General features: G+C 42.9%; 2 protein-coding genes across 3 annotated transcripts; both read left to right on the top strand.

Moving 5' to 3' along the window:
- Positions 1-1,881: 1,881 nt before the first annotated feature.
- Positions 1,882-9,889, top strand: gnb3b (guanine nucleotide binding protein (G protein), beta polypeptide 3b). Of its 2 annotated transcripts, XM_018683002.2 has the most exons (9): positions 1,882-2,402; positions 5,188-5,304; positions 5,825-5,970; positions 6,250-6,313; positions 6,668-6,824; positions 6,949-7,015; positions 7,531-7,732; positions 8,133-8,349; positions 8,798-9,889. In XM_018683002.2, exons 2-9 carry the CDS (start codon positions 5,236-5,238, stop codon positions 8,902-8,904), a joined length of 1,029 nt encoding a protein of 342 aa, XP_018538518.1. In that variant the 5' UTR covers positions 1,882-2,402; positions 5,188-5,235; the 3' UTR covers positions 8,905-9,889. The 2 variants fall into 2 exon arrangements, with proteins under 2 accessions (XP_018538518.1, XP_018538519.1); XM_018683003.2 differs by lacking the exons at positions 1,882-2,402; positions 5,188-5,304 and having other exon boundaries at positions 5,966-6,016.
- Positions 9,890-10,787: 898 nt separating this feature from the next.
- tpi1a (triosephosphate isomerase 1a) lies at positions 10,788-15,105 on the top strand. Its single transcript, XM_018682999.2, has 7 exons — positions 10,788-11,071; positions 11,650-11,773; positions 11,928-12,027; positions 12,350-12,467; positions 13,334-13,419; positions 13,981-14,068; positions 14,189-15,105. The coding sequence occupies exons 1-7, from the start codon at positions 10,960-10,962 to the stop codon at positions 14,305-14,307; spliced, it is 747 nt and encodes a 248-aa protein (XP_018538515.1). The 5' UTR covers positions 10,788-10,959; the 3' UTR covers positions 14,308-15,105.
- Positions 15,106-15,232: the final 127 nt, after the last annotated feature.

Below are 15,232 nucleotides of genomic sequence, written 5' to 3'. Positions count from 1 at the left end.
GGACATTGCTGCGTCTTCATTCTCTCATGTTGGACTGAGGGCAGACTGGATGCTACAGTGACACCACAGTGACTCAGTATCATAAAGACTTTTTATAGAAATAAAAACAAAACAAGAGTTAACATTGGTGATGCTCTCCACCAGTCAAATCCAGGCAGAGTCGAGAAGGATCAGCTGGTCAACTCAGAAACACCTTGTTTCATCCTCCCAAAAATAAAAATAGAGTTTTGACTTTTCCCCAGCTTAGTTTGAAATGTAAATTTATTTAACAATATGCAAGAATCAGACATTAAATCAGCCAATGTTTTGACACAGGACCCTTACCTGCCCTGCTTCAGGACACTCTGACAGAACAAACGACTCTTAATGGACCCTGCAGGTATTAAACCTGTGTGTGTGTTTGACTTGTGGACAAACCTCCAGGTCAAACTGGGCTGCGTAACACTGATGTTGCTGTATGATGTCACCGGGCCTGAGCCAAAACCTGTTGCTAAAAAAAGACACAGCCTGAGGAGAGACTTAATCTGAAGGTCCCCATTAGAGTAGGCCATCAAATATCACTGATCTCAGCGTGTGCCCATGATGCAGGAGGGCACAATGGTGGATCAGCAGGATACTGAACCAATGAGGACAGGACTTGGTGCTTAGAGCTGCAGTGTAGTAGCGTGGCTACATTTCCCAAGTGTTTAACATCTTCAACAGAGAAACAGCCAAATGGCACAATGTCAGAGACACAGGTCAGCAAATGATTTCAGTTTCCCAATGTGCTCAAACACAAAACTGAGGAGCTCATCACTCAACCTTAAATCCTCCACTGTCAGTGATTTGTTGAGTAAATGTCATTAAGCTTAAGGTTTCTAATTCTGCAAATTCAACGTAGAATAACAATCTGTTTTTATTATTTTGAGGTGCTGACTGTTCCTTTGGGGAACTAATTAATATCACATGATGTCAGATTATTACCTGTGTGGAGCTCCACCCACCTTTCCCAGAAGAAGAAGAAAAAAAGGAAATCTCCACACAAGCCACAAGTCAGATTACAGGATGTCGAGGGGACGGACCGAACGAGATCATCTCTCATCAAAGACCAATACCTGCTCTCCTTCCTGTCGTGGCTCAACCCAAAACCTCCCCCCTTTACTGTTTCACTTTCAGCATCCAGATATATCTGACCTCCTGCGTTTCTACCTGTCTCTCTACATTTGATCTGACCAATTCCTATACCCATTCTGAAGAAGATATTACCTCCAAAGGACACATGATTTGGTCCTAAAACTTTTTTAACTTGTTCTTTACAAGGTACCATTATCTCTTTTAATTTAAACAACAATTTCAAATTAAAAGAAGTTGCTTCTGTGTTTCCCAAACAGTTCAACTCTGCGTTTGACTTTTGATCCAGTTTTCATCCCTGCCTTCGCTGTGTGTCAGGTGTGACGCATGTTTAGCCTGACCTGCTCTAATTCCCTAACGAGATTGGCCATCCCCCGGATATCCCATTAGACCCTGATTAACTGGGCTCAGCTCATTAGCTCTGACAAACCAATTCACCCCGTCAACCTCCGCCCCAGACTATCCATCCCCTGCTCCTGCATCCTGACAAAAAACATGCGCTGCAATGCCAGGAATCAGAGCACAATGTCACCTCACCAGGACGCCGCTGACGCACATGAATCCTGGAAATGAAACCAGTGATAAAACTAATGGTTCATATTTGTGAGAAGATGTTGTAATTACTTGAAATGCTTCCTAAATCAATAAAAGCTTGTTGGAATGTGGCCCATTTTGCATTCTTTCTTCAGTCATTTAGTTTGCTTTGATTGCACCATAAACGCAGCATAAAACAAGAGTGTCTTCTTTCATATTTAATTATGTGCACACCTCATGTGACTCTTTGCTTCCTAATCTTTGTGCAACCTCCACAATCTTTCTCCTCCTCTCTCATATTCTCACATTTCATCTCCACCTGTTCCCTTTCTCTTCCTGCCTTGTTCTTTCATTTCTTCACCTGCTCTTGTCTTTTGACCTCATAACCTGATTTTCTCCCTCCAATCGGTTTACCTACCTCCTCTCGCCATGCTCCCTCTCCCTGTCTCTCCTTCTCTCTCTCTCTCCTTCCTCTCTATTTCCATCTTTGAGCTTTATCCCTTCATCCCTTATCTCCTTCATCCCCTCCAATCCTCATCTGTTCTTCACTGTGGAGGAAGGGAGAGAGAAAGAGAGAGTTTTTCACAAGTAAGCTGATAGCAGTCTGCTGGGGGAGAGCATCGGACGAGCCAGCGAGCAGGTAGAGCACCCTGGGATTGTGGAATCTAAAAAAGCTCAGAGGGGAACACAGAGCCGGAGGTGTCTGGGACCAGGAGCTGCTCAGAAGAAGAGAAGGGACCACATCGTGTGTGGAAAAGGTGAGTTTCTTCTTTTATGCCTCTCTCTCTTCAGGTGCTGCTGGATATCAGTTGGAGCTGCAGTGAGTTGCTCTGAACTGACTTCTTTTGGGAGAGCTTGAAGACAGACAGTGAATTTTTACTTTTGTGAGATTTTAAGAACAGGAGGTGGACTTCTGTGTCAGTGTGCAACACAGGAAATTTATGGGGAACTTGTATATTAACAGGATTCTTCCGCACATGGCTGCCTGCAAACCAGATGTAGCTCCACCTGGAACTTGTGCATTTGCACTGATTTCAGAGAAGCGTCATCTTCCCTCCTTCACTTCTGAGTTATTTTATAAAATGCAGCTGCCATCTTTAACGCAAGAAGGCTTCCCTACTCTACACCACAACTCCAACCAGTATTTTTAAGGCATTTTTGAAGCGTTGATTTCTTGCATACAATAGGATCATTTATCAGTGCAAGATTGCATCTGAAGTAATGATTCTTTAAACCCTTTGAAGGTGATCTTTGGATTGTAGGGAAGCTGCCAAAGAGGATTGGTGTCTCAGGTGTAGCAGCAGTAAGCTGCAGCCTGATCTGTCATACAAGGCCAAACCTCAGCCATCTCACTGTGTCTGCAGATTTCCTCCATCATGTTTGCTACTTCTGGAGCTGCTATTCCAAGGGTTTGTCTCTTTCTAAGACAAACATTTTCCAAATAATTTTCAGCTCTGTCCAATCACTTCAATTGAGCTTTACAGTCGACGTATTTATAGAGACATAAAGGCATCATCATGTCCCTAAAATGAGAGAACAGGACAGTAGAGGAGGAGCTGCCTGGTGTTTGGACTGTAACAGACCCTCCACATCTCCCACCGTCCACAGCACCCCCCTTCCTCTCCCTCTGATCCCGAGGTAAAGAGCAGTCAGTAATCGGATGACAGGAGATTTGACTGGTAAAGCTTCCCTTAAGATCTCCTGCCGGGATTTAAAGCCCAGCAGCAACCCACCCGAAACCCCACCACCACCACTTCCCCTCCTGTATCCTGTCACAGCTACCTGCACTGCACGTAGGCCACGTCATGAACCTTCACCTCTGCTGTTTAACGCAGCTTTTAACCTTATTATGCAAGAAATAGAAGTGGGGCTGAAAGTTATTCTTTCTGTTTCTATTAACCAATCAAACATTTAGTCCATGAAATGTCAGAAAATAGTGGAGATGCCAACAGGAGTCAGACCAAAAAAACGTGAACGTTTGGGAATTGTGCTCGATAAATAATTAAGTTTTAAATCATCTCATCACGTTCTGTAAAAGTTTTTATTTTTCCTTGTGTCACTGCAGACTGTAGTGTTGCATCACATAGTTGCTGCTGCAAATTACTGGCAAATATAAGCATAATAACAGCAGCGAGAGTTTTAACTGTTGCAAACAGCATTTAAACAACCATTGCCTGTGATTTCTCAGGTCTTAACATCTTTGTTTGCCTGTGCTGTCAAATAATAATAATACACTGATTTGTCTTCATTAGCATTGATTAGCATTAAGCAGAGTTCCCTGGCAATGGGCAGAATTTTGCAAGCAGGTAATTGGTGTTAAATTAGTCCGACGTCAGCATCCTATTACAGAGCATTAGGCACATACACTAAACTGCAGCACGCAGGGCTGTGGAGAAATAAAAATTATGTTGAAATCAATGAATCACACAGGTAGAGAGAACATGAAGACACTAAATATTTGTCCACATTAAAGATTAGAGACAGACATTTGACCCTTAATATTGTTGAAGTCAATGTACATCTCAGCTAACTAGACCCTCCAAAGAGCTGAGTGGTAGCTACTAAATAAACCCCCCCAAAATGAATGAATCTATGAATTTGATCTGAAATCTTTGGACAAAATGTTTGACAGAGCTTGTTTTCCCCTAAAATGACAAACTAACCCCAGAGCATGTTTGATGTTAAAATGGCTGACACCAAAGATGAGACAGACATGATGCAACACCTTGAATGCAAGAACCCACTGCACTGTTCAAGACACTTATTTGACTTTTCTGTTGACGACTTTGAATAAGTCACTATTCAAAAATGTACTGATGTCATTCAGGGATTTACGTTTACACTCTATATTAACTAAGTATTTTTATATCTGGAGAAAAATCTTAACCAGGTTCAAGGTCTCCTCCTCACTTCCTTCCTCTTTCCCTCCTTTGCTTCTTTTCTTCTCCTTCCTATCCCTCCTACATTTTCACTTTAAACTTGTCTCCTGTTGTTTGTGCAGTCTTTCCTGTGAGTCTTCCCTTTTCCTTCTGTCCTCTTCACAGTGCAGAGTTTTCTCCTTCCTTCTCTCTTTGGTCTTTTTCTTCCTGCTTCTCCCTCACTTCACACTCATCATATCTGGGTGATGTAGTATGAGAGCTGACAGTGTTACAACTTTGGCTCAGGAAGGGATTACACCTGCAACTATGTGTCTAATCTTTGCTCTAGACTCGGTGTAACAGCAATCCTAGTGATCCAGATCAAGGTATCATGGTCAATAAGCGATGTACAGACCGGTCAGTGGATCTCTGTGTACCTGAGCAGTCCTGTAATGTGGTGCAGGGTCAGACATGAGGATTTTTACAGCAGTGGGTCCAACTGAAACCATCTGATTCACCAGAGAGCAGTAAACTGCTGTGGGGTTGTTGTGATGACTTGTTGATATCTTGCATCAGATGTTCTCAGACTGTGTATGCTCAGCTAACTGCCTCGTCGTTCCCTAAGATCAAGAATGAACTGAACATTTTTTGTCTTCTTTTTGTCATCCCCACCTCTTTGTTACAGAGTGACACTTTCATTTTCCGTCAGTAACATCCCCTAGCAACCGTCGCCATGGCAGCTGAGAAAGCTGAAATGGATGCACTGAAAAAGGAGTGCGATGGCCTCCGTGCACAGATTGAGGTGAGCACCTCCTGCATACCTACAGTAGTACTCATATATATGTGAGCATCACAAGGCCTCATTACAAATAACATGAGGTCAATGTATTTTACCAGACAGCAGCGATGTTTTCACCTCTGTCACAATACTTTATTCACTTACCACACTGGGATTTTGGACGGTTAATTTAGCTTTGATGGAGAATTTTTAAAAACCTTTAAATTTTCTGTAAAAATTCAGAACCACTAACATCAGAAATTTGTTGTTTTCACTGGACGGGAACAAAGGTACAGTTAGTTCTCCAGTTTATTTGTAAAGTTCAAAATAAGCAAAACTGGAGACACAAAAAACCTTCTACTTCTACTACTACCTCTACCAATTCAAGTACTTTTAACCAGTACTGCTATTATTTCTGTTGCCGCTATCACTCACAGTAACAGTACATGTACCACTTGTCCTGTTGACTGAACATCTAACTGGCCTCTACCTTCCTGACTCTTTCCTCCTCTCCCCAACGTGTCGTTCCCTGTGTGACCACCAGGCGGCCCGTAAGGCTGTGAATGACAGCGACATGGCGGCAGCCGCAGGGGGCGTGGCTGCGGTGGGCCGGGTCCAGCTGAAGCTCAGGAAGACGCTCAAGGGTCACCTGGCCAAAATCTATGCCATGCATTGGTCAGCTGACTCCAGGTGAGCGCGTCCCTCCATCATTGAACGCCGGACTGTCACTGCACAGGTGCTGTTGTCTCGTTGGTTTGAGGAGGCGTCAGCTGTTTTGCTGCAGCTTTGATGAGTCAAGTTACATTTAGACACGACTCAGTTTTTGCTTGAGCACATTTTATCTACCTGACAGAGGTAGAAGTCAGAGAACTAGCAGGATTTTTCAGTGAATAGCTGCAGACTAGTAGACTATTTTAATTAAAGAAAACACAAGTAACAACAAACTCTAATATCTCATCTCTCTCACAGGCAAATGGTCAGTGCATCACAGGATGGCAAGCTTCTGGTCTGGGACACCTTCACAGGGAACAAGGTGAGATCACACACCCAGTGTTACATTAAATCTGAAGTACAGATGTTTCATCTGAAGGATTTATTACATTGAGTTTGTAATTCAGAGAGAGTTGCACAAGATATATAACTCAACCTCGTACAGTATTCAGAGCAAGAAAATAATAACAAACTGCAGGTTTTTACTACGTATCATGGGATTGTTTATTGTATAAGGCTCTAAAATGTATTTATTCTGCAGAAATTACAGCATTCTGCAGCAAATGTGAAGTTATTTCAATCACACCACAGCTCTTAAACACTGGTCTCAATCAATCCATGTAAGTGATACCCTAATGCACTGTATTAAAGAGGCTGTACATGTTTTACTTCCCAGCTGGTTGCTGTCCCACTAAAGTCAGCCTGGGTGATGAGCGTCGCCTTCGCCCCCTCTGGTAACCTGGTGGCCAGTGGTGGTCTGGACAACATCTGCACAGTCTACAACATCAAGGCCGCCAGCCCCAAGACCCTCAGGGAGCTGGATGCACACACAGGTGAGGTGGACGCCGACAGAACAGCTGCAGTGAAGTCAAAACCAAAGAACAGGAGGGTGGAAGAACTGATGGATGGACAGGTGTAGATGCTGACTAAACGCTTGGCTGTCTCTCTCCCTCCCAGGCTACCTGTCTTGCTGCCGTTTCCTTAGCGACACTGAGATCCTGACAGCCTCTGGTGACACCACCTGGTGAGTTCATCACACGTCATTTTGCCTTTAGCCTCATTGTACTTTTGTCACTGAGAACATTGCTAGAGGTACAGCAACATTTATGGATCTAACCTACACACATACTGTAGACATGCTGAAATCACACTGTGTTGGTAATTAGCATATAAGATATAAACATATTTTTGTCTTTTAAAGAAAGTCATATGTGTATGTTGACAAACTTTAATCAAACTATGACTATTGTTTCATTTTGGGACACAACACACTAAAAAATGTAATGATCTCTATCAGGATTGTCATATGAAACAGGCTTTTTTCTGTAAATATACAGAAATATTTATCTTTAAATATGAGTTGAAGTTTCATGACACACATAGTTAGGAAGTTTGGAACCGATGCAAAATGGACTCACTCCGAAATCTGATCCAAAACAGTCAGACCAGGTCTGAAAATAGACCTGATTCAAAATGCAGCCAGTCCTTCCTTTACAACCTGTTTCATGCCTCCATCTCTCTCCTCCTCCTTCCTCTCAGCTGCCTGTGGGACTTGGAGACTGGCAAGCAGAAGATCATCTTCACCAACCACATTGGAGACTGCATGTCGCTGGCCCTGTCCTCCGACATGAACACCTTCATCTCTGGAGCCTGCGACTCTCTGGCCAAGCTGTGGGACCTGAGGGAAGGGGCCTGCAAGCAGACCTTCAGCGGACACACCAGCGACATCAACGCCATCTCTGTGAGGATCCAACAGTCACACACACAATCACACACACAGGAGAGAGAATAACCCCTCTGCTGATTATTAAAGCAGGTTATGGGGATGCGAAGGTGCAGCCACGACCAAACTCCAGCACTACTTTGTTTCTATAAGTGCTTCTCTGTATGACTCGCTCTGGGTTTGTGGTACTGGAAGTGGTCTTTACTGTGATTCTTAATGTGCAAAGGTAGCTTTAATAAAGTTTCTGGCACCCATGATAATGTTAGTCAGGTGGCCCCCCAGCCGTATGCAGGTGGTCTTGTAAATATTATTATATACCATCCTGAGTTGAAGCTCAGGGTTTCCACATTAATCGCTCTCACTCACATTGTTGCATTGCTCAGTAATAACCAAACATGCTGATCTCTCTGCGCCTCAGTTCTTCCCCAGTGGAAACGCCATCATCACAGGCTCCGACGACTGCTCCTGCAAGATGTACGACCTGCGCTCCGACCAGGAGGTGATCAACTACCAGGACACCAGCCTGAACGCCGGCGTCACGTCCTTGGCTCTCTCCAGCTCAGGCCGCCTTATCTTTGCCGGCTACGATGACTTCAACTGCCACATCTGGGACTCACTGAAGGGAGAGAAAGTTGGTGAGTAGTGACAGCAATGTTCAGTTTTTAAAACTGCTTCAAATGAACAGGACACGTATCAAAGCGAGGTATGGGTCAGAAGAGGTGGTCAAAAACAACGTATTCAATAAAAGTAAAAACAGTGGAGGAGAAAAAGATGAGACAAAGACGACGAAAGCTCAGTTTCCATCAAGTGTTTTTTTCTTTATACAATTAGAATCATCAGAAAACATGAGACAAAAAAAGTACAGCAACAAAAAAATCTTGATTTCATACGTTATATTTTTGTATTTTTTGACAGTCATACTTAATTCCTGTTCTTTCCTCTTTCATTCCTTTATTTTTCCATGTTCCTTTCTTTCCTTTCACATGCCCTCTCCTCTTCTTTCTTTGCCCTTTTTACTTGCTTTTCCATCCTCTCTCCTCTCCTCTCTCCTCTCTCCTCTCTCCTCTCCTCTCCTCTCCTCAGGTGTGCTGTCCGGCCATGACAACAGGGTGAGCTGCACCGGCGTCCCCGCAGACGGTATGGGCGTCTGCACAGGATCCTGGGACAGCTTCCTCAAACTCTGGAACTGAGGCATCCCAGTGGAGGAAAACACCAGGAGAAGGAGAGGAGGAAGAAAAGGAGGAGGAGGAGAGGAAGAGGAGGAAAGGGGGAGGAGGAGAAGGGTTAAGACAGGAAAGAGAAGTGAGGTTGGAGGAGATTCGGTGCAGATGTTTTACAAACCTTCCTCTCTTTCTCTCTCCCTCTCTGCCTCTTCCTCATTCATGTATGCAAAATCTGAGAGGTTGCGAATGAGTCACATTGTATAAATGGCATCAGGTAAACAGTGAACGATGCATCCCGCTGTACGTACAAGAGAGTTTTATTATGTCGAGACGATGATTTAAACACTGCAAAAATAACACTAAAAATAGCACATTATTCAAAATGATAACTGAGCACAAAATAAGCTCTTATTGAGAATGTCAATTAAACACATCTAGATTTTTGACAATAACAAAGAAAGAGCACATGAATATTGAAAATAAGACTGTAGCATTACAGATTTATTTTTATTGTCTTCGAGATCTTTGACCTGTAAAAGAGCCCTGCACTTATTTAGCTGAAAGATGGATATGTAAATTTATTTGTATTTTATAGTTTAACACATTAGGATGGAGAGTTGATGTACAGTGTCTTTTTTTTTTCCTTTTTTTTTTTTTTTTTTGGCTGCACATATCCAGAGTATATGTGTATGGTAGGGCCGCCATCTTGGGTCCCCTGCTAACAACCAGCAGACTTTGATCCAAGATGGCTGCTGTTTCCCGTCTCACCGTGAAAATCTGATGATGTACGCAGACAAACGAAGGTTGGAGGGTGGAGCCAGGCTGGCGGGCTGTGAGACTGGCTGCCGGGTGGCGGTCTGACCTGTGAAACACTCTGTAAACACCTGTAAACTTTATGTTACTCCCCTGGGTTCAGCTGCATTTTGTAGTACTTTTACACTTGTGCAGTTCCTCTGTAAAAAGACAAAATGTTTGTTGAAAATCTTTATAATAAACATAGAATTCTGCATTAACACCATGTCAGAGTCTGTGTGTTTGTGTGCTAAGAGATGATGATATTGTGAGTGCACAGTCCTCCAACCTGCTGCTGGAACAGGGTGCACAGGCACTTTTTAAAATCGTGAACTCTGGAGGACAAAACAGTCTGGAGGGAAGTTTCATTAACAAGGTCAACACACATCAGCTGTATGAGTCACACCTACACACAACAGGAAAGGTGAACGGATGGTGAACAAAATTGTGGCTGTATAGTGAACTCTCTCAATTCTAGGAAAATGGACAACAAAACTAGATGATTTATTTATCGACTGAACACACTGCAACATGTTCCACAGGAGGAAAGGAAAATACACCAAAACCTTTTTACACAAGCAACACCCTGGGACTTAATGTCATGTTGATTCCAGTATTTTTAGGGATTTTAGGGACAGCATTTAGATATTTTTATGTCGGGGAATAAAATTTATTGCAATTTTACTTGAACTGTATAAATAAAATACAAAAAGAGTCTTTATTTTTTGGTGTGTGATAAACAGGACTAATGACCTCAGGATTTCTAAAATAAAATGTGTTGTCATAATTGTTTTTTTTTCTCTGCATAGACTATTATAATTCATCATATTTTAGAAACTGTTTTGTGTGAAATGCTGCAAAGTAACTAGCTGCTAAATCATATAAAGAAGAGTACAATTAGTAGTACATATGAGTTGTGAGTTATTATTCATTCCTTGAGAAAGGTGATGATGTAAATGTATAAGTTCATTGAATAACTACTGTTGGAAAAAGTGCCTCAAAACTGTACCAAAAGTATTCAGTTACTTCCAGTAGGAGTTACTGCTCAGACAGTGGAGGTCCTCATGTCAACACCAGGGGGCGATAATGCGCCTTAGAGCTGTTTGACTCTATTAGAAACCCAAACAAGAAGAAGAGGGATGTTTGCCGGTGTTGGTATTGGTATTTCCGACAGCACCTGACGTACACAGCAGCCGGACTCGTTCCTCAGCCGCTGACCATCCTCCGGACCTCCACCACCACCGCCTCCACCTCTCCTCCTCACCGGGTATCAGCCGCCATCAGCCGGCCATGGCGTCCAGGGGCTTCTTCGTGGGAGGAAACTGGAAGATGAACGGGAACAAGGAGAGTCTGGGAGAGCTGATCACCACCCTGAACACCGCCAGCCTGCACGACCAGACCGGTAACCGACTGATCCGAGAGCAGATCAGACTCTGCACAGATCAATATGTGTGATTGATAGAGTGGGATTCAGATAGACAGAGGGGGGGGGGGGGCTGCTCAGATGACACGGTGACATTGGGGAGTCATGTGATCAGGATGAGTTGCGTAAAGGCCTCTGACGTTTCTGCCATGATGGAGGAAAGTAACGGAGTACATTTACTCAGTACTGTATTTAACTGTAATTTAAACTTCTGCAAAGACACATCCTGTATTTTTTACTCAGAGGTTATTTTTCAAATTAAAGTCCTGGTTGGATTATAACAAACATGTACAGTTATATTATGTTTTGCTGCTGTTAATCCTGTGATGGACCTCTCCTGAGAATAATTACTGTAACCCAATTAAAACAAATTCAATTATCCATTTCAGCCCCGGGTCAAAGGTCAGTTCTTTGCACTACATTCATCTGCCTCTGACAGATGAGCTTCAGATGCAGTTATATCGGCTGTGAATATTAGCACTGATGATTTAGTACATGTACATAAATGCAGATTTGCAGATACAGACTCCACTCACACATTTATTTGTCTGTTTCAGAGGTGGTGTGTGCTGCTCCCTCCATCTACCTGGACTTCGCTCGGTCCAGTCTCGACCCCAAGATTGGTGTCGCAGCCCAGAACTGTTACAAAGTGGCCAAGGGAGCGTTTACAGGGGAGATCAGGTATCTCACCCACCGACTGATGAATGCATCACATGCATTATTCACAAAGCAGTCCAGTTTTATTAACCATAACCAGACACCTTCTTATCGTTAAGGATATCACACTGTTTTTTACATGCACATCGTGTCTGTAACGTGTCTCCTGTCCCTGCAGCCCGGCTATGATAAAGGACTGTGGAGCAGACTGGGTGGTGCTGGGACACTCTGAGCGCCGCCATGTGTTCGGGGAAAGTGATGAGCTGATTGGCCAGAAGGTGAGACGCTTTCTACTCACTGCAGGAAATCTCCTCTCTGGCAGATGTTTGTCACTCTCTTTAACCAGTTTAAACACTGGTGCTGAACTGAGGTCCAGTCTCTTCAGCTTTTTGTCTTCACAGTCAAACCAAGTCGATCCACGACTTCAGGCAAACTGATAAATTTAATTTATAAGCATCTAGACGTGTCCGGTTCTACAGGATTCTTCTGCTAATCTCTTGAAGAATTTATTCATTTTTTGCAGGCGTAGTAAAACCTGTCTGTGTTAATATGTCACATCAGGTGTTCAGGTCCAGGTAACTTTGTGGCGTTGATTCTCAGGTGGCTCACGCTCTGGAGAGCGGTCTGGGTGTGATCGCCTGCATCGGGGAGAAGCTGGAGGAGCGGGAGGCAGGCACCACAGAAGAAGTCGTGTACGCTCAGACGAAGGTCATTGCAGGTAAACAATCACAATTTCGTCTTTCTTTGTTTTATTTCCTTTTCCTTCATGTTCACAGATTCTTCTTTTTGAATTTATCACTGGATTACTGACCTGTTTCCTGAATATACCTGAGTAATATCTCAGTGAATTGATTGAAAAGAAAAAAAATAGGTACAATTTTGACATTGGTTCCACTGAGTAAGTCTTTTCATCCAGAAATGAATTGGTTTCAGTGTCTCCAGAGTGAGATGTTGCTGCTCTTCTTGGTCTTCTGTGACAATAAATTGAATATGAATGAGTTTTATACTGGTAGATAGAAAAAACAAGCTTTTACTCAGGCTCTGTGATGGGCAGCTCTCACTGTTTTCTGACATTTTATGGACCAAAAGATGAATAATATTCTCATTACTGTGACCAGCTCTTCAGTCCTCATGTATCTGCTGGTAAAACAACTTCTGGTTATATCTTGTCCGTAAATCTGAAAACCTGAATCCAACTCGATTCTGTTTCCTGTCAGATATGACAAGGTTTTATTGATGATCTTCTCCCTGGTTACGTTTACGTTTAACCTACTTCCGTACTCTAAGTAGGCTACACACTGATTTAAAATGTAAATGGGTCAGTGGTCTCTGCTGCTGAAGCAGTCGTCAGGTTCCTCTGTTAACGCAGGAGGAAGTTACCGAGCAGACGGATCTCTGCAGTGCTGCTCTGACTTTAGGATGCTTCCTTTACTCTTATCATACTGCGGCCTAATTCACTTTTTCCTGCTGAAACTGTTCAGTGTCAGTGTTTGCATCAACTCATCATCGTGTTAAATGTCAGGAATCACTTTTAATTTATAAGCAGAGCCTCAGAGTTGATGGAGGCGTGTTGTCGTGTTTCAGACAATGTGAAGGACTGGGGGAAAGTGGTGCTGGCGTATGAACCTGTGTGGGCCATCGGCACAGGAAAGACCGCCACACCTGATCAGGTAACACTCACATGTTCATGTTGGTGTCAGGCAGGAGAGCAGCATCAGGATTTACTGTGAATTCATCTGACAGAACACTGACCTGGTTAAAGCCAAAATAACCGTAAATCAGAAGATGATGACTCGCAGTTTGACTGGCACTGAGACTGTTTAAAGTTATTTTTACCAACACACAGCTATTTTAAAACATTTTTATCATAGAAATCCTCGCTCTTTATTATTTAGAGTGACAGACTTTCTTTCTTTCTAACACCACTGACTCCTGCAGATCCAGTATCTCAGTATAAACTCAGTTTGGCTGCACATTCAGCCGCAAACGAGACCTCTGGCTTTATGAAATTAGAAGACGTGGCACTCAGAGTAACAACATGTTTTTGGAGAAAGAAACATTTTCTAACGATAAAGAAAACTTTGAAAGGTGTAGGTGGTGCTGTGTAGCTTTCACAAATCAGTTTCAGTGTGTGTAAAGAGATAAAACGTGAATGAAGTGAATGTAAGTCACTGTAATGTCCTCGTAAGTGATGGAAACGTGACTGTGTGTCTGTGCGTCTGTTTGTCCAGGCTCAGGAGGTCCATGAGAAGCTGAGGTCGTGGCTGAGAGCCAACGTCTCAGACGACGTGGCCGACTCTGTGCGCATCATCTATGGAGGTCAGTGACGATTCTCCTCCTTCTGTCTCGTTTAGTTTTTTTGCACAAGTCAAAGTGAAAGGAAATTAGCAGATTTTTTTTGAAGGAGTTTGACCTGACTGTTTCCTCTGCGTCTTCCAGGTTCAGTAACGGGAGCTAACTGCAGAGAGCTGGCGTCTCAGGCCGACGTGGACGGATTCCTGGTCGGCGGAGCTTCTCTGAAACCAGAGTTTGTCGACATCATCAACGCACGTGCGTAACAGACGCAGCTCCGACAGGACCAATCAGAAACACCCTTTAGATCATTATGTGTCACCATGTGTCTGCAGCCTGGGCTGACTGATCCACAGACAGACAAAACACAGGGTGTCAGGATTCACTCCAAGTAAACATCAGTACTTTTTTTGTCTTACTGTCACTTGTGGGACTTTTGCTGTTCTTTTTACAGTAAAACCTCATTTTTACTATTAAGGCTGTTTCTAACACTGTTGGGTTATTAAATGCATTTAAACTTTAGCATCAGTGTTGATTTTAAGGCTTTAAGAGGCATCTGAAAGTCAGTAAACATCCTTAACTTTCACCATTGCAGAGACAAACAGGACAGATTAGAGGAGAGTTCATGTTTAGGTATGTGAATGATACAAAACAACAGCTGTTTATGTTGTAACTTTGTGTTAATCTGGGGTAAAATGGATCAGTCAGCCCAGGTTGTTTTGTGTGTTTGCTAACAGATTGATAACACTGTTGTAATGTCGATGTTACTGTGTCACCTACCTGCACTAACTGTCACTTCAGGGTCCATAAAAATAAAAGCTCTGAACAGAATGTACTTAAATATATAAAGTAACATATATACAGAATCTATCTTTCCGCTGCTTTTCAGTTTTGAAGAGTCAGGGACTTTTATTGTGAAGTTGTCACAATAAAGATTTATGTGGTTCACACTGCACTGCTGCTGTATGTTTAACACTGGCTGATGTGTGCTCATCGTCAGATCAATGAGGGGAGCACGATGTCTGACCAATGTAAGAAGAAAAGAAATAAATGAGGAAAAAGTACAGTTTCATTCTGTGTTTATTGGCTGTTTGTGTCTCTGTTAAACCTTTTTGTTTTGTGTCAGTTTACAGAGGATCTCCAGTCTCAATATGAGCAGTGATTTTCTTTTCTGTTTACATGATTTTTAGA

This window comes from Lates calcarifer, linkage group LG3 (assembly GCF_001640805.2).
Source record: "Lates calcarifer isolate ASB-BC8 linkage group LG3, TLL_Latcal_v3, whole genome shotgun sequence".
Taxonomy (NCBI): Eukaryota; Metazoa; Chordata; class Actinopteri; family Centropomidae; genus Lates; species Lates calcarifer.
The sequence above is the reverse complement of the archived record's forward strand: the minus strand, read 5'-3'. Positions and strand labels throughout refer to the sequence as shown.